We start from the raw sequence: 16,933 nt of genomic DNA on the forward strand, positions 1-16,933 counted from the left end.
AAGGAAACATACTGAAATTTTATTGGCACAACAAAATATATATAAGGGCATTATACAGCACAAGAGTACAAAACAGGCAGTGTGTAAAAATATGACAGAAACTCAGATTGTGTGCATTATAAATGTTGGCAATAAGGCAGCATTACAAACAGGAGAAAAATAATTCAAATGACATCCCTGGAAGGAGCACCATTAATAATATGAGATAACTTTGCATGCAAGATTCCAGGCAAAGGCCGTCTCATTGGATCTTGTTGCCAGCACTCTATCATTATTGTCCACCATTCATCATGGAAAGTGTGTAACCTTTCAGGGCGAGTACCTAAACAGTCATTACTATATTAAAATAAATTCATCAATGTTTCCAGTTGAATAACAGCCTGAGGCCACATGAGTGTAAGTGGGATAACAATATATACAAAACACTTGTTAGTTGTTTGTATACATAAACAAATTTTCATTATCTTTGCACAATCAATGTGACTAGCTAAATAAAGTAAAATGACCAACAGGTTGCTCAAAACAAGTTTGAGGTGAAAAACATTAAGGGACAACAAAAAGCACATGTACAACAAGACGATATGTCTAGTGAGTTGACGAACAAATCATATGTGGAATCCCTCAGTTTATAATTAAAGACAGCAATACAATTACCTTTTCGAACAGCAGACCAAAGATGGTCTTTGGAAACACAGCTGCGATAGTTGTTGGGCAGGCGCACAGATCCTGCACAAAGGTGCCAAAAAAGTATACCAAAAGCATACACATCAACACTGTTGTCATAGTGACCTGAAGAAAAAAGAACGAAATTGAATCAAGCTTATTTTCATAGCACAGTGCTTCCACTTACCTGAAAACAACTCTGGTGGCATGTGTATCGGTGTGCCAACGATTGAACCACTCATCATTGCACTCGGCTTGCAAAAACCCAAGTCTGATATCTTAGCTCTGTTTTTCTGATCCAGCTAAAAAAATGTTTACATTTAAGCAACGCTTGTAAACACCATATTTATGTTTGCAAAATTTCATTACCAGGACGTTTTTTAGCTTTATGTCCCTATGAACAAGTCCTTGGCTGTGCAGGTAGCGAATCCCTGCTATTACATCTAATCCAACATTCATTCTGTCATCTTCACTTAGTCCTCTCTGAAAATTAAAGACAGCATCAATATCTGGGTTTTGTATTATGGAACTTTTTGCATCATTTCCAGTTTTATGAAATACCTTTAAAGCTGTGTAGAGGTCTCTTTGCATTCTTTCCATGACAAGCAAGACAGCCTGTTGATCAGAATTAGGACCGCCGTAACTTTCATCTATCACAGACCCATAAAGTTCCACTATCCGGGGATGTGTTGGCAGGCTATGGTAAAATTACATGGTGTAAAAGTTATAATTTTGCAAATGCAAGGATCCAATTGAGTTGACAAGTGATATTACCAAATGCTATAGTAGAACTCCAGTGACAGATCATTCCAGTGCTTCTCGTCTTGGGGGACAACCGATTTCACTGCACACTTCTTTCTTTTTGTGATTGGCAGTGCCCAAGAGCTGCATGTATACACCACACCATACATACCCCTTCCAATTTCTTTTCCAGTTTTGGGAATTCCTGATGTACAATAATAATTACATTTAAAGGTGAACATAGAGGTCATTGCTTTGAAAATATGCTATAATTACCGTATTGTAGTTCGTCGATAAGGGAGCGACTCTGAAGTGCCAGTTGTGCAATTTTTGGGGAAAGAACTTTGGAAGCATGGTGTTTTAAAGCCTCTTCACGCTCCAAACGACTTTGGATTCTTAGCTCTAGTTGACGCAAGGCGGACACAAAAGATTCATGGGCCTCAGAAAGCTGATTTCTGGACAAAATCAACACATACAATGCTACTAAATTCCACTGGAAGGTAAATGTAGAAAAAATACCTGAATTGGGAGCACATGTGTTTTGCTAAACGTCCTTCACACAGGTTTTCCAAAACATCTTCAGCTATTTTGCATTTCCAAGCTGTGTCCATTACAGTGGAGTCCTTCCATTTTAGGTTTTGCAATAGCTGGAAAAAAGATTGTTTAAAACATGAAGGTTTAAAATATATGTCAGACTTGTTACAATGCCTACCTGTTTTATCTTGTCCAAAACGGTTGTGAGAACTGATGAACTTGACTGTATGCTGATGTCAACATTATAGGCAGCATTTAAAATCTGGACAGTTTTTACAAACATTTACTATTTGTTAGAATTTCAGTGGCAAATAAAACAACAAATAACACTATCACTAGTAAACAAGGGGGCTTGGTTTTTTAAATGTGTGGGTTACCACAAGTGCAAAAGCTATAATGTAACAATGTACATTGTAGATTATTAATTAGGTGATCCTTAAATAAACACGAATTTAGTTGGGTCAAAAGTAAGTGAAATGTTGTTTAGTGTCCAAAATAAATTTAACAGGTGAACTAGAGTCACGACCAGTGCTGAGAAATGCGGGAGGCGATTAGAAAAAAAATAATGTGGAGTCTCATTTACAAAGAATAATACAGGCCCAATTTAATCCAATATGCTTCTGTGTCAAAATTAGGTAATAATTATGCTGTTAATGTTGAAAAGGAGACTAGAGCTTGATTATTTTTTATACCATTTTATCTACTTGCTGTGTGTTGTGATTATACATGATCCAGCATATGAGGTATTAGGAAAAACGAGATGTGGCACCCCCACAATTTTTTAGAGGGTGTAGCATTTCTCTGTACTTAGCACCTATGGTAGTAATTTATCAAACACCAATTAGTTTAAAACTTTAAAGCATTCAATACTTCACTTAATATTTGTTACATACTGGTAAATACCATTTTTAAGTGCAAGCTCGTTTCTGCTGCTGTCCGTGTGTCTGTTTCTTCATCATCAAAAGATTCTAAATGTTGCAGACACCTTGACAAAGTTCCGGAGAAACTCTCTCTGCATAGAAGTATGGGGTTTGTAAAGTAAGTGCTCACAAAAACACAGTTGTGTTCATTTACCTCAACACATCAATGTTGTTGTTTAGTTTTTCAACAGATGCCATCTTCACATGTTGCAACACAAAGTTTTGAATGTTTTTCGTTGTGGTGGCCATTGAGCTTTCCCTTTTATCACCACCTTCCTCATTCACTGCATGACAATCAGGGCATTTTAAAATCATTGAACAATGCTGTGGAAACACAACAGGAACCAAGCCTCTCATACCCCGAGCATCATAGTCACCAGCCAGCTGTGTTATTCTCTCGGTACATTCCTCTTTGACTGAAGAAATTATTTTCTGTCAAGCAAAAGTACGTCATTGTGCATTTGTGCTAAAGGGTTTACATTTTAACAAGTGCCAACATACCATAATTTCCACTTGGTTGTTGGTGGCTATGACAAGCAACTTGTCAAATAGTTGCTGCTCTTGATTTTGGGCATAAGCGATTCGCTTTGGCGTAATCAAAACATCGCGGGACAGTGAGTAAACCTTTGCAATAGTTTCATCCAAGATGGCACAGTGAAATCTGCATTATAATGTGGTAACACAGCATTAGCTAAACCAAAATACTACAACCAAATACAGGAGCAATATAAAACATGTAACAACAGTTGACTTACCGATTTAAAACAGTTGATGTAAAAACTAGGTACTGCTGCATTGTTTTCATCAAGAATGACAAAAATGCTGATGGAATGTCACAGTTTACTTCATCAATAGCATTAAGGAAAGAGTTGTTACTTGGGGGCATATTTTCAAGGTCTTCCTTGCCCACGGAATCTGTTTCACACTTTGCACAAATCACATAATAACCAAGTCTATGTAGCTTCTGTTTTAAGTTATCCACATTCCACTTTTCATTGCACATACATGGAGAGGAAAACTGAGATGAAACACTTTGGACACTGTTACCACCTCTGGTATAGTTGTGGGATGTCTTTAAGCATTTTGTTGAAGTCGTGGGTTTCACCATCTTTGCAGATGGTGGAGCTGCCGTGGGAACAGACATAAGTAATGCGAAGTTTGGGCAAAATTCCTCTGCATCACAGCTGTCCTTGGAATCAACTGAATCCAAGGATTGACGCTGGAGACATTTTGGATCAACACTTTTATCCCCAACCCAAAATAGAACTGGAATTTCTCCAACAACTGCCTTAAGTGCTGCAAGTTCCACTGTTTTTTGTTTGGACAATTGCGGTGTAGTAGCGTATATAAAGACTGGAGTTTCACTTTCACACATATTTTCAAATGATTCCCTCAGTGTGATATCATCCATGTCATGGCAGGTGGAATTAAACTTGGAGTGTAAAACCACCTTTTAAATGTGTTTAAACGTTAATAATTATCATACTATTTGCAGCATTAACAATGATATGCAAATACCTTGCAGCCTGTATTTAATAAGGGCTTGTTCATTAGAATTTCTATTTCCGAATCAGTAACATCTACATCCTCAAAAATGTTGTCACAGTGCTCCTGAGATGCATAAACAAAAATAATTTTTGCACAATTACTTAAAACAATCCACGACTTACAGGTGATTGCACAGAACATTTCTCAGACAAATCTTGCAGATATGATTGTATGTCGAGGACACAGTCAAAATTAAAGTCAACAGGGAGCACATAGCTGTCAGGCAAAGTTACTGCAAGCTGTGGTTTTGTGCCATGTTTCACAGTAATTTGATATTCACTCCCAAACCAATCAGCATTTTCTGGCAGCACATTATCACCAAGCAACCAGTTTAAACACTAAAAATATGTACAAAAGAACATTAAAGGGCTTGGCTGTCTATTTGTTTTGGATAAGCATTAATACATTTTACCACAATTGTTTCCATTAAAACTATAAAATGTTTTAAACTCCTTTTTTCAACTTGCCATTTAACAATAAGCTCAGGTTTTGAGGTGTTTAAATCAAATGCTAAGCCTAAAAAACAATCTTTGAATATTTTTGTGACACTTTCTACTTGTGAATTGTAAAATCTACAACAAAAAGGTACATATCATTTTGTTTTTTTTTGCTTTAAATTTGCACTGGCTTTATGTCTTGCAGAAGTACCTGACATTTGGTGAAGTGAGAATCCCCGAGGATGTGGATGGAAAACTTGCTTAAAAGGCTGCTTTGAAAGAGGGGTGTCCTCAGACAATCAGAAACACGTGACTGCAGTCCTGCAAATGTTTACATACACTTGTTAACAACTTGCTCACAAACTGACCATGGGCAGTGTAGGTAGACATATTAGCACTTAGTTGTGAGAAAAACAGAGACTTTGCATGCACGAACTGATCATCTTTTTATCACTGACTGTTGTAAATTGTCCCAAAGGCACATTTACTGGATTAAACATGATAAACAACATTCAAACAACTTTTTGAAATGCTTGGTCTTTTTCAAATTGTTAATTTTTTTCCAACGTCATTCAATTACTGATGTTGTGGTGGGTAAGCATTGTACGGTGCTGGTTGAGAATATGGCTGTTGAAATCCTTGCTGTGGTGCTGTCTGGTGGTGTGGCATTTGTCCATACTGCACAGGAGGTTGGGAAGAAACTGTTTGCTGGGGTGGTGGCTGTTGGTACTTGGGGTATGCAGCTGTCTGTGTTGTGTATGTATTGTTAGTTTGCATTGGAGCTTGCTGGTGCATGCTGTACTGTGGTGTCTGCATCTCTATACTCTGCGGCACCCCGACTGGTGCAGGTTGTGGCAGGACTTCATTTCCACTTGTGGGTGCCGCGTTCAGCTTAATTTGTTGCTGCTGCTGTTGTTGTTGTGGATGTTGCGACTGTGCAGTGTATTGAGGCTGGCTGGCTGGTGGGTTGTTTGGTGGTATGGCACTGGAGTATGACTGAGAATACATTCCTGGTTGGGACAATGTGATTGGTTGTTGAGCAAGTGTCACACCAGATGTGGTTGAAGATGTTTCAGATGGACTCTTGAGAGATGGCATCATCTGTTCCTTGGCTCCAGGGGAACCTCCTGACAAAATTGATTGTTGTGAACCGGATTGGCTGGAGTCAGCCACAGTTGCCAACCAGACCAAGTTTCGATGCAGAATCTGCTGGTATTGAGCACATTCTTGTACTTTGCCTTTTGACTGGTAGTCTGAAATGCACTGTATCAAGTGACTGTTCTCATCTAGCAGCTTCTGGATTGTTTCTTGGTTGACAGGCTTATTTGGGTTTCGAACATTTTGAGGGACAAAAGCAACAGACATTGTTTGTGTCAGACTACTATATTAGATTTAGGTCTGTTTAAATAAATAAAGAACCATTGGTTATAATTTACAAATAAAATATTATTCATCACTTAATGGCAGTCAATTTTTGGTTCACTTTGTAATTTATTACCTTTAAAATAAGTCTAATTACCTTTAAAGTGTGTAGATTACCTTTAAAATAAGTCAAATATCAGGTACATTGAAGTTTAAGTTATTGAACTGTTTTCAATAAACATTTTGTGCAATAAACAATCCAGCACAAACAAATTCCAGTGGCATGAAGTTTGAATAGTTGTTTATAGCCTAGTACATATTATTGCTTGAAAGTTGAAATGTTAAAATTGAATTTTTATTGCACAAAATGTCAGTTTTGATTACTCAAGCCTATTAGCTTATTATTTCGCTAAATAGCAGTATATATTACCTGACTACAATGTGGTTGACTAATGTAGCTGATCTAAATCACTTGCTTAATTACATGTAGTTTCATGTTCTAAATTATGCACTCTTGGATTTAAACTGTAAGCAGGTGTGCCATTGTAGGTCACATAGGGTTTGCCATACTGAATCGCAATCAATGAAATATATAATAACTATAAAATAATAACAATACCTAAAAAAGTGTGTATTTTGCCAGCAGAGCCTAAAAAGTAGGAATGTGCCAGGTGGATTAGAGTTTTTTAATATTCGGATCCCAACAAAGACGCTGAATTCGAATATCGACTTTGAAACATTATATATTTAATTTGTTTCACTCAAATTTTAACATCCATACTTATTACTTAGAATCATGCACGAAAATGACATTTTATGAGGCAAATACTGGCAAATTAAAAAATGAATAAAGTATAAAGTTATGTTGCAATGGTGAAAAAAACTAATAGCATGTGTGAATTTTTACTCTTTTCTGTTTTGGCAAATCCCTACTAGTGGCATGATTTTGCCTGCACAGCTCAAACTGCATGACTAGTAAACTAATCCAAGATAATTTAGGATGTAGCTTAATATGGCCAATAACACTAATAATGAAATTAGACTTTATATCAGAAATACACTGCAAATATCACAAAAAATGGATATCGAGATAAAACTGATAGTAATTAAAAATAGCTCGGTTGGGCAGGGGCGCCAATCCCTGAAAGGCACATAATCAACAAGAATGTGCTTTAACCTACCCTGGTCAAAACGCGGTCTGCATACTGAAAATATGCAGCCGTATCATAAACATATGGCTTATCAAAGTTTATCCACACACAAACAATTGACCAATGCATTAACATGGGGAAAACATGCTGATAATCCTTGCATTGTCCACACAATAAACGATAGTCAAAAAAGCCTCCAAAAGTTATTGGTAACATATAACACATGTTATATACATATATACATTATAAGGAAAACTCTACTCCAGGTAATAATATGAACTTTCTACACAAAATCAATAACTCACCTATCGATGGATTCTGGTTGAGCAACAAAGTGGTTTCCTCATAGATGCTTTGCAGCCTCTTTTGATAACGCTTAAATCTTGATAGAGTATCAGATAATGTGCACTCCCGGTTCTTGTCCTGCAAACTTGTCATTTTACATTTCTATGTCATTTCTTAAAACCTATTTGAATAAGTTTTGGTAAATGGAGAAACTGATGATGCCGTTTTAGGCGAAATATATTTTTCTCTAAATAAATCGATCTGAGCTGTCTGAAGATCGCTGTGTTTGGATTTTAATACATTATTATTGATACGGTGTGCGATCGACAGCCTGCCAGGGGCCTTTGGTTTTTTTTTGATCCAGATTTGATTTACTAATCACATTCTTAAAACCTATATTAGATTTTTTTAAACAAATTGATAATACAAATATTTCAAACGTAGCAGTGTTCAAAACCTTTGCTCTACAGTGAGTGTGATTAGCATATTAGATTTTCTTCACCATTGGTGAAATTTATGAACACAAATATTCTCAATCGCTCTTCTGCCCAGCTCAGTACAGCAGTCACCATGCTGAGACCGCTGAGACGAACTGAGTTGACTCGACCCTTGCTTGGTTGACAGCAGTGCATTTTCGTAAACATGCACGAACAATTGTCTGCTTGTGCACCGAGGCGTGCAACAAAGCTGACAATTTTCCGTGCTCTGTGGATACTGGGAGACCTTGTTGATTTAAAACACAAAACCCCGCAACCGGACGAAAAAATTATAAAAACGGATTTCTTCCATGATCTGGCCTAATTTTTAAAATTATTATACTACACATTAATCCATAAACCGACAGTTGACGAAACTAGTCAGGAATACCCCAAAGTCCGACTGTATTCTATTTCTTTGCACTTTCTGTGAAATAAATCTGTTCCAAAAATAGGCTACTGTTTAAGTCTCGGGAACTGTTTTTTCTGCAGTGGATGTACAAAACCAAAAGTTATCCCTGTTAAACTTTTTACGCGATTGTTCTGCTACTGGGTATACGCGTCTCCATTGACGAACGTGATCTTCGAAACTTGTCACGATCCACGTCATGTTTGTATGCGCATATGACAAAGGATCCCAAAAACATGACTCCTGTTTGAAAAACATCACGCCAACGCGCGATTTCCTTTTTACATATGTCCACAGCATCAGGATTAGAACAAACGTTTTCGGACACTCCGAAACTTCCGTTCGTCCGGACAATTCGAATCCGAATTAACAAAGATTAACAATATTGGTAACTTGCTAATCACACAGTACATTGCTTTTCACTCAAATTTTAACAACGGCACTTGCAACCTGGCATTATCGTAATTTATATGTACCAAAGTGTAACTGTATACTACGAAAACACCGGCGAACTCTGCGCGAGATGACGACCTTTCAACTCATACATGTTGTTTAGACGCGTAAAGCTTGGATGTCAAAGCTTTAAACATGAAAACCAAAGCTAACATGCTGACCATTTTTAGCAGACTTTTCAAACACGGCTATAATCATCATTAGTGCTATAACTAACCAAGTAGCTATATACGCCCACAGCATTTGGCAGGTGTGAAGACTGCTGTTGTGAGAGCATAGTCTTTTCTCCCATCTATTTAATAACCTCTGCAGACCTTTGTTGTCAAACAGAAATAAACTTGTAGTAATAAATCTTTATTAAATATTAATTCATACGGCATTAGCATTTAAAGTTACATGCTCACAAACGACACACACACATACTTTTGTTAAATCACTGGACAAGGTAACATTTTTACAGCAATTATTAGAAGGGCGAAAGAATCAACATCACAAGTTAAAACAGTTCATAACATAGTTTGTATCAATATTAAAAACTTCACCAGTCATAACAAATAGGACATGATTATTGTGCATTTTTATGAAAGTAATTGTGATCTCTCGGTCCTTAGCTTGGATGAAAAAATTGCAACAGATAGTGTTCACCCAAACTTTATGTGAAACTGGAGCCGTACACTTCACTACCTTGGAATGTGTACATAGACAGTCACAAATACTCAACACTTTGGTAAATGAACAAACGACTGGAAAATGCATACAAGATGAATAATCAATTCAAAACGAATTTAGGCATTCATGGATGGCTATGTATGGAAAGTGTATACATTGTATACATACAATAAACTTATTTTCTCTTGAATAGTAATTAAGATAGGACAAAACAAACCAAATCTCAGTGGACCATGTATCCCAATGAATTGCTGCATATGATAAAGCAATTTTGCATAGCAAACTGCGAACACAATTGTTGATTTGTACACCTGCTACAAGGTAATTAAAAATAAAGCAAGTGCCAGAAATATACTGATAAATTAAAGATTTTGTCATTCTGAAAAAGACATGCTGGTAAAATAACACACAGATTCTCAAGAAATACACAAAAAAAAACTTCACATCTAACATTCTACAAGCTATTCACTGTTAATCATTGTTACCGTTATTTCATTGGAACAAATGTATCAGCATTTGCAAAAAAGGACACTTATGGTTAACACATTTTTACTGTGGATGCTTTTGTAAATGAAACAACTTAACACGTCACTTATGTTAACACCATGGTAACAACTTAACAGCAGAAAAATCATCATTGTCCAAGCAAAACACAAAAGCACAAGCGGTACAAGTGTTTAATTCTGCAATGTCAAACATACGTATGTAAAAAGAAAAGCAATGATTCAAAACATTTGGTCCTTTTAGAACATTAGTTGAAGTGTAACTGTGCCAAATGGCAATATCTCCTGTGATAAGCAGCTTATTTCCCCACACTTTGGGAATACTTGATTTTGAGCACATCACCAATATCAGAAATGGCCTCCAATGCATCCTCCAATTGCTCTTCACTTAAAGCAGCAGAGATACAAAACCTCACTCTGCTTTCCACCAAAGGAGTGGCAGGAAAACCAACCACAACAACAGCAAATCCACGTTTCAGCATTTCCCGACTGAAAGCTCCCACTTTAGCTGGAAGGTAAATCATGACTGGGACAACTGGAGAGTCATCGTTGCCATAAACAATGGTGCCCATTTTCTTTAGTCCCTGTCGAAACATCTTTGAATTGCTGGCAAGACGCTGAATGCGTTTTTTACCCTCATCAGTGAATGAGATTATGTTTAGACTGGAAAGAATCTGAGCACACACAGCTGGTGACATAGATGTGGCGTAACAAGCAGAATGACTGAATCCTCGAATGTGTTCAACCAATTCTCTGGATCCAGCAATATACCCACCGGCAGCACCAAAACTTTTTGTAAAAGTTCCCATCATCACATCAACTTCCCTGGGATGAATTCCAAAGTATTCGGTCACACCCCGACCTGTTTCACCCAAGGCACCAATACTATGGGCCTCATCAAGAAATACATAAGCTTTGTATTTTTTTTTCAAGGCCAAGACACCTGGCAAGTTTACAATGGATCCTTCCATGCTGTATACACCTTCAACAATGATGAGAATTTTTTTCCAAGGTCGGTGTGTTCTTGGTTGACCATAAACAACAGCATTTCGAAGCTTTTGTTCCAAATTATCCATATCGTTGTGTTTGAAAACCTGAATACTAGCCCCAGACAACCTGCATCCAAGAACAAGGGAAGCATGATTTAATTCATCGCTGATAATGAGACATCCTTTGCTCACAAGGCAAGGAATGTTCATGGAATTAGTGGCAAATCCCATCCCAAAAGTCATGCAGGCATCTAAATCAAGATATTTGGCCATGGTATCTTCAAGTTTCACATGGATGTCCAAGTTTCCAATCTCTTGCCGGGAGCTGCAAATACCAACCCCATACTTCTTAACTGCCTCAATTGATGCTTCAGCACAAGCACCTGTCTTTTCAGCAAATCCCAAGTAGTTGTATGAGCCCAAGTTGACAACATTTTTGTGCATTTTCCCTGTGTATTCATATTTCCAACCAGACTGGGAGAAACGCCTTTCAGCTATATCAACAGTAGCCCCTGGAACACTACAAATAGGTCTGTTGAAAACATCATGGAGTCGATTGTAGATATTTCTTGTGTAAAAGTTTTCAAAACTAGCATATAATGGAACAAAATCCTTCATGTCAAGAGGGTCAGAGGAGGAACGATTTTTCTCAATCCGATATTTGCGGAGGAAGTCCCTCAAAAATCCAAACAAAGTCACAACAGCATAACTGATGTAGGTAATTATTGCAAAAAACAAAGGAGTGTCCTCGAAAGTCTCTTGGAACTTTTTTGCCTTGCCATCTACATGGGGTTGTCCATTGAGATTGGTAACACCATTTCCATTCTCATACTTTGCCATGTCACACTCCTAGTACCTACTTTTTTTCTACAAAGCATAACATTTGCAATTACAAAATACAATCATCATAATTTAAATATAACACTGTAATTACTATAATAACCAAAATATTTGTGCAAGCCAAAGTTCACTTGTGGGTTGTAGCAATATTGCACATTCATTTCTAACTCAAGAACACAAATAATTGAGGTTCTCTAGGCACCCTTAGGCCATTTATCAGACAACAATTGAACTGTGGTGAAAGTCCTTGAGTGTAGGTAAGTAATTTAATATTTGATCACTGTTGCTTCTGTAACATTATATATGCTGCTGTTGGAGTGCTTCACAAAGAGGTTAGAGTATTGGTCTTTGAAACTGATTCATTGGCTGGTACATGCTGTTAGGTTTTCTAATACATTTTTCTCTACAAATCCCTCTTGTTGCCACAATGGAGAAAAAACAACAAAAACTTTTTTGTTAAAGTTCTGTACCAACAAATTCACTTGATTTACAAAAACAACTCTCCCAATTTTGTTGGTACAACTATTTATCAAAACAGTGTTTAAGTTAAACATGTATCAGATGTAAGAACTATTTTGATATGTTACTTGAAAAACACTTCAAAAAAGGTATTGTAGGGAGCATAGCCTTATTTATTTTAAGAAGTTGTGTATGTTAGTAACAGAATATGTTTGAGCATACCCCTTCCATGCAATCCAACCACAAATGAATTAACAGCAACACTCAGTTAAAATCTGGAAGAAATCTGCTCTTTCCTATTTAGTAACTTGCTCAGAACTTCTTTAGTTACATCTTCAAACTGGTCGTAGCAATGAAGCTTTATTTAATGTTATTTCATGAGGCATTAGCATTCAAAGTTAGATGCTCACACACAACAAACACATACTAGACTGTTAAATCACCTGAACAGATATACAACATATTTACAAACAAATATTAGAGTGCTCATCTATGAAAAGAGTCATAGCACAAAAGTAAATCTCACATGTTAAATTCATGCCATACATTTTATCGTCAATTTATAAATTGAACTGTTGTAACAAGTGTTTTACAGAAGGATATGATATAGAAATGTTTTCTTGGAAAATTAAATGTGATCTCGCAATGTTTTTATCTCGTAGTTTGCAACAAATTTTGTTTAATTACACAATATGTAAAACCTGAGTAAAAAACTACACCAATGGAAAGCATTGGGGTACAAATGAAGCTGCAACTAAAGGAACAACATGAGTATTTGTCAGCCAAAAAATGCTTCATACAAATAACAGTTGGACTTCCACAACTCTAGAAAATGCATATTATTTCAATGATGATTTAAAACACTTTAAATTATAACATTCATGGATGGTTTGTGTATGTAGATTACATAAAATATTATTTTCTCTTGAATAGAAATTATAGCGGCCAGCACAAACAAAATCTCTATAGAATATCTATGTCATTGAATAAGAACATGCAAGAACAAATTTTGCATAACAAACTATATGGTAAAAAAGGTATAAAGCAGAACACAAAAGTTGATTTGTACACTTGCTAAAAGGTAATCAAAAATATAACAAGTACTACAAAAGAAATCGATAAATCCATGCTTTTTCACACTAATAAGACGCACTGATTTTAACAAGCATATATAATGTACGGGACAAACATTTCAAACATGAAATACTTTTTATATAGTTAGTATCAGAAACAAAATGCCCATCAAAAACATTTATCATTGCTGGTTATTGTTATTGTTACAATAATTCTTTGCTACAAATGTTTCGTCATTGGCATAAAAGACACAAACGGTAAACACGATTTTCCTGTGGAATAATTTATAGCAAACTGTACGTGAAAAATTGCAACATACATAATAATCACATCATTACAACAAAGTAAATGGTGTTGCAAACAGAAAAATCATGATAGTGCAAGCAAAACAAAACAGCACTTCAGTACTACAAAAGATGTTAAATATGTACGTCATAAGCAAATACTAAAAAAACTAAGAGTACCACTAAAAGTATTTTTGGTGTTTAGTTTTTCTACGGCCATTAATAAGCGTAACTGTGACAAATGCAATATCTAGTGTGATTAACAGCTTATTTCTCCACATTTTTGGAATACTTAATTTTGAGCACATCACCAATATCAGAAATGGCCTCCAATGCATCTTCCAATTGCTTTTTAGTTAAAGCAGCAGAGATGCAAAACCTCACTCTGCTTTCTACCAATGGAGTGGCAGGAAAACCAACCACAACAACAGCAAATCCACGTTTTAGCATTTCCCGACTGAAAGCTCCTAGTTTGGCTGGAAGGTAAATCATGACTGGAACAACTGGAGAGTCGTCATTACCATAAACAATGGCACCCATTTTCTTCAGACCCTGTCGAAACATCTTAGAATTGCTAGCAAGAAGTTGAATGCGTTTTTTACCCTCATCGGTGGACGAGATTATGTTTAGACTGGTGAGAATCTGAGCACACACAGCTGGTGACATGGATGTGGCATAGCAAGCAGAATGACTGAATCCTCGAATGTGTTCAACCAATTCCCTGGATCCAGCAATGTACCCACCAGCAGCACCAAAACTTTTTGTGAAAGTTCCCATCATCACATCAATTTCTCTGGGATGAATTCCAAAGTATTCAGTCACACCCCGACCTGTTTCACCCAAGGCACCAATACTATGTGCCTCATCAAGAAATACATAAGCTTTGTATTTTTTTTTCAAGGCCAAGACACCCGGCAAGTTTACAATGGATCCTTCCATGCTGTATACACCTTCAACAATGATGAGAATTTTTTTCCAAGGTCGGTGTGTTCTTGGTTGACCATAAACAACAGCATTTCGAAGCTTTTTTTCCAAATTATCCATATCATTGTGTTTGAACACCTGAACACTAGCCCCCGACAACCTGCATCCAAGAACAAGGGAAGCATGATTTAATTCATCGCTGATAATGAGACATCCTTTGCTCACAAGGCAAGGAATGTTCATGGAATTAGTGGCAAATCCCATTCCAAAAGTCATGCAAGCATCTACATCAAGATATTTAGCCATGGTATCTTCAAGTTCAACATGGATGTCCAAGTTTCCAATCTCTTGCCGGGAGCTGCAAATACCAACCCCATACTTCTTAACTGCCTCGATTGATGCTTCAGCACAAGCACCTGTCTTTTCAGCAAATCCCAAGTAGTTGTATGAGCCCAAGTTGACAACATCCTTGTGCACTTTCCCTGTGTATTCATACTTCCAACCGGACTGGGAGAAACGTCTTTCAGCTATATCAACAGTAGCCCCTGGAACACTACAAATAGGTCTGTTGAAAACATCCTGGATGCGGTTGTAGATATTTCTTGTGTAAAAGCTTTCAAAACTAGCATATAATGGAACAAAATCCTTCATGTCAAGCGGATCAGTAGAGGAATGGGTTTTTTCAATCCGATATTTGCGAAGGAAGTCCCTCATAAATCCAAACACAGTCACAACAGCATAACTAATGTAGGTAATTATTGCATAAAACAAAGGAGTGTCCTCAAAAGTCTCTTGAAACTTTTTGGCCTTGCCCTCCACATGGTGCTGCCCATTGAGATTGGCAACACCATTTCCATTTTCATGCTTTGCCATATCACACCCCTACGCACTTTTTCCTGCAATGCACAACGTTTACAATTATTTATGACCGTCATTATACAAAAAATCGGTTTAATATTGACTAAAACACTAATTACTATGGTAACCAAAGTATTTTTTCAAGCCAAATTTAACTCTTGGGGTGTTGTAATATTGCATATTGTTTGGCAACACAAGGAAAATTTAGGCACCATCAGGGGAGTTATCTGAAAACAATGAAGATTTAGCTTTATTTACACACTGGCTAAAGTCTTTGAGAATAGGTGAGCAGTTTAATATTTGATCACTGTTGTTTTTGTAACAGTCTATAAGTTGCTGTTGGAGTGCTTCGCAGATAGGTTGAAGTGCTGGTTTTCGGAACTTTGACTCAGTTTCATGGGAGGATCGTTGGAATTCTTCATGTGATTGCTCACAAAACTGTTTGTGTTTTTCTTTTTCATGAGCCAATTCCTGTTTCCACTTCAGTTGCAGTTCGGCCAGCTGCTTCTCCCTCTCTCTAACTATGTTTTGGTATTCTTCCATTAGCTTCCTAGATTCTTTGCTTTCTTTTGTTGTTGGGGCATCGTCTGTTTGCGCAGGAACCTTGTTGGATGACATTCTCTCGACCAAAGAGGTGGACAACTGAACACCTTCAGCTGTTTGAATGAAATTGTCCCCATCTTTTTCAATGGTTACTTCGCTACTTCCTGAGTTGCCCATGGCAAAAAGCAGTAATCAGTTGCGACAACTCATCTACCTGTACTTATAAGAATATGCAAAGGTTTATTTGTAAATTTTAAGAACCAGAAGTTTTCTTGTCTAACAATACACATAGGACAAAAAATTACAGCCAGATTTGTCATTCTTGTGTATTCTACGATCGCAAAAATATCTGGCCAAACAGTTTAATTTAGGTTTGTTTGTGTTTTGTATATTTAAAAGGTGTCGACTACAGTTATTCATTGCGATGAGTGTAGTAGTTGTTTACCAACCAAAAAACAAGATAATAAAACAATGACGTTCTACTTGCGGACAACCAATTGCTTTAGTAATTCTTATATTTAATGATAAAGTCCATACAATTTTGCAAATCGCATTTTTAAAATTATTCGCTTCTTCTGTAAGTTTAAAATCAAACACTGCAAACGTCATAAAGGACATTCTATCTCGTGAGCAACCCAACGGCGATAACATAAATAGAAATAGCAGCACCAAGCGGAAACTTTAAAATTGTAAAATATAGTAAACAAAAGAATGCCAAAAAAAATTTGCATTAATATTACAAAACGCGACGTAAATCCAAATACATAGACACAAATTACCCCTTTCAAAATTTTCTGGTGAATGTAAACAA

At 36.7% G+C, this 16,933-nt stretch overlaps 4 protein-coding genes and 1 pseudogene across 4 annotated transcripts; all 5 read right to left on the minus strand.

Annotated features, from left to right (window-relative positions):
• Positions 1-17: 17 nt before the first annotated feature.
• Positions 18-7,817, minus strand: LOC145901340 (dual serine/threonine and tyrosine protein kinase-like). Its single transcript, XM_082988972.1, has 18 exons — positions 7,662-7,817; positions 5,055-5,164; positions 4,529-4,744; positions 4,377-4,469; positions 3,614-4,308; positions 3,360-3,519; positions 3,218-3,290; positions 3,013-3,142; positions 2,842-2,950; positions 2,117-2,200; positions 1,924-2,051; positions 1,681-1,859; positions 1,438-1,609; positions 1,225-1,360; positions 1,033-1,146; positions 851-965; positions 655-789; positions 18-322 (listed from the first exon to the last, which is right to left on the minus strand). Exons 1-18 carry the CDS (start codon positions 7,792-7,794, stop codon positions 165-167), a joined length of 2,940 nt encoding a protein of 979 aa, XP_082845098.1. The 5' UTR covers positions 7,795-7,817; the 3' UTR covers positions 18-164.
• Positions 5,165-7,618, minus strand: LOC145901342 (uncharacterized). The gene has a single exon (XM_082988973.1). The coding sequence runs from the start codon at positions 6,206-6,208 to the stop codon at positions 5,420-5,422; it is 789 nt and encodes a 262-aa protein (XP_082845099.1). The 5' UTR covers positions 6,209-7,618; the 3' UTR covers positions 5,165-5,419.
• Positions 7,818-9,326: 1,509 nt separating the features above from the next.
• LOC145901330 (serine palmitoyltransferase 2 pseudogene) lies at positions 9,327-12,003 on the minus strand (annotated as a pseudogene).
• A 780-nt stretch (positions 12,004-12,783) lies between these two features.
• Positions 12,784-15,671, minus strand: LOC145901329 (serine palmitoyltransferase 2-like). Its single transcript, XM_082988958.1, has one exon. It carries the CDS (start codon positions 15,592-15,594, stop codon positions 14,065-14,067), a length of 1,530 nt encoding a protein of 509 aa, XP_082845084.1. The 5' UTR covers positions 15,595-15,671; the 3' UTR covers positions 12,784-14,064.
• LOC145901331 (MICOS complex subunit mic25a-like) lies at positions 15,652-16,340 on the minus strand. The gene has a single exon (XM_082988959.1). It carries the CDS (start codon positions 16,297-16,299, stop codon positions 15,784-15,786), a length of 516 nt encoding a protein of 171 aa, XP_082845085.1. The 5' UTR covers positions 16,300-16,340; the 3' UTR covers positions 15,652-15,783.
• Positions 16,341-16,933: the final 593 nt, after the last annotated feature.

Source organism: Ascidia mentula, chromosome 5 (genome assembly GCF_947561715.1).
Source record: "Ascidia mentula chromosome 5, kaAscMent1.1, whole genome shotgun sequence".
NCBI classification, from domain to species: domain Eukaryota; kingdom Metazoa; phylum Chordata; class Ascidiacea; order Phlebobranchia; family Ascidiidae; genus Ascidia; species Ascidia mentula.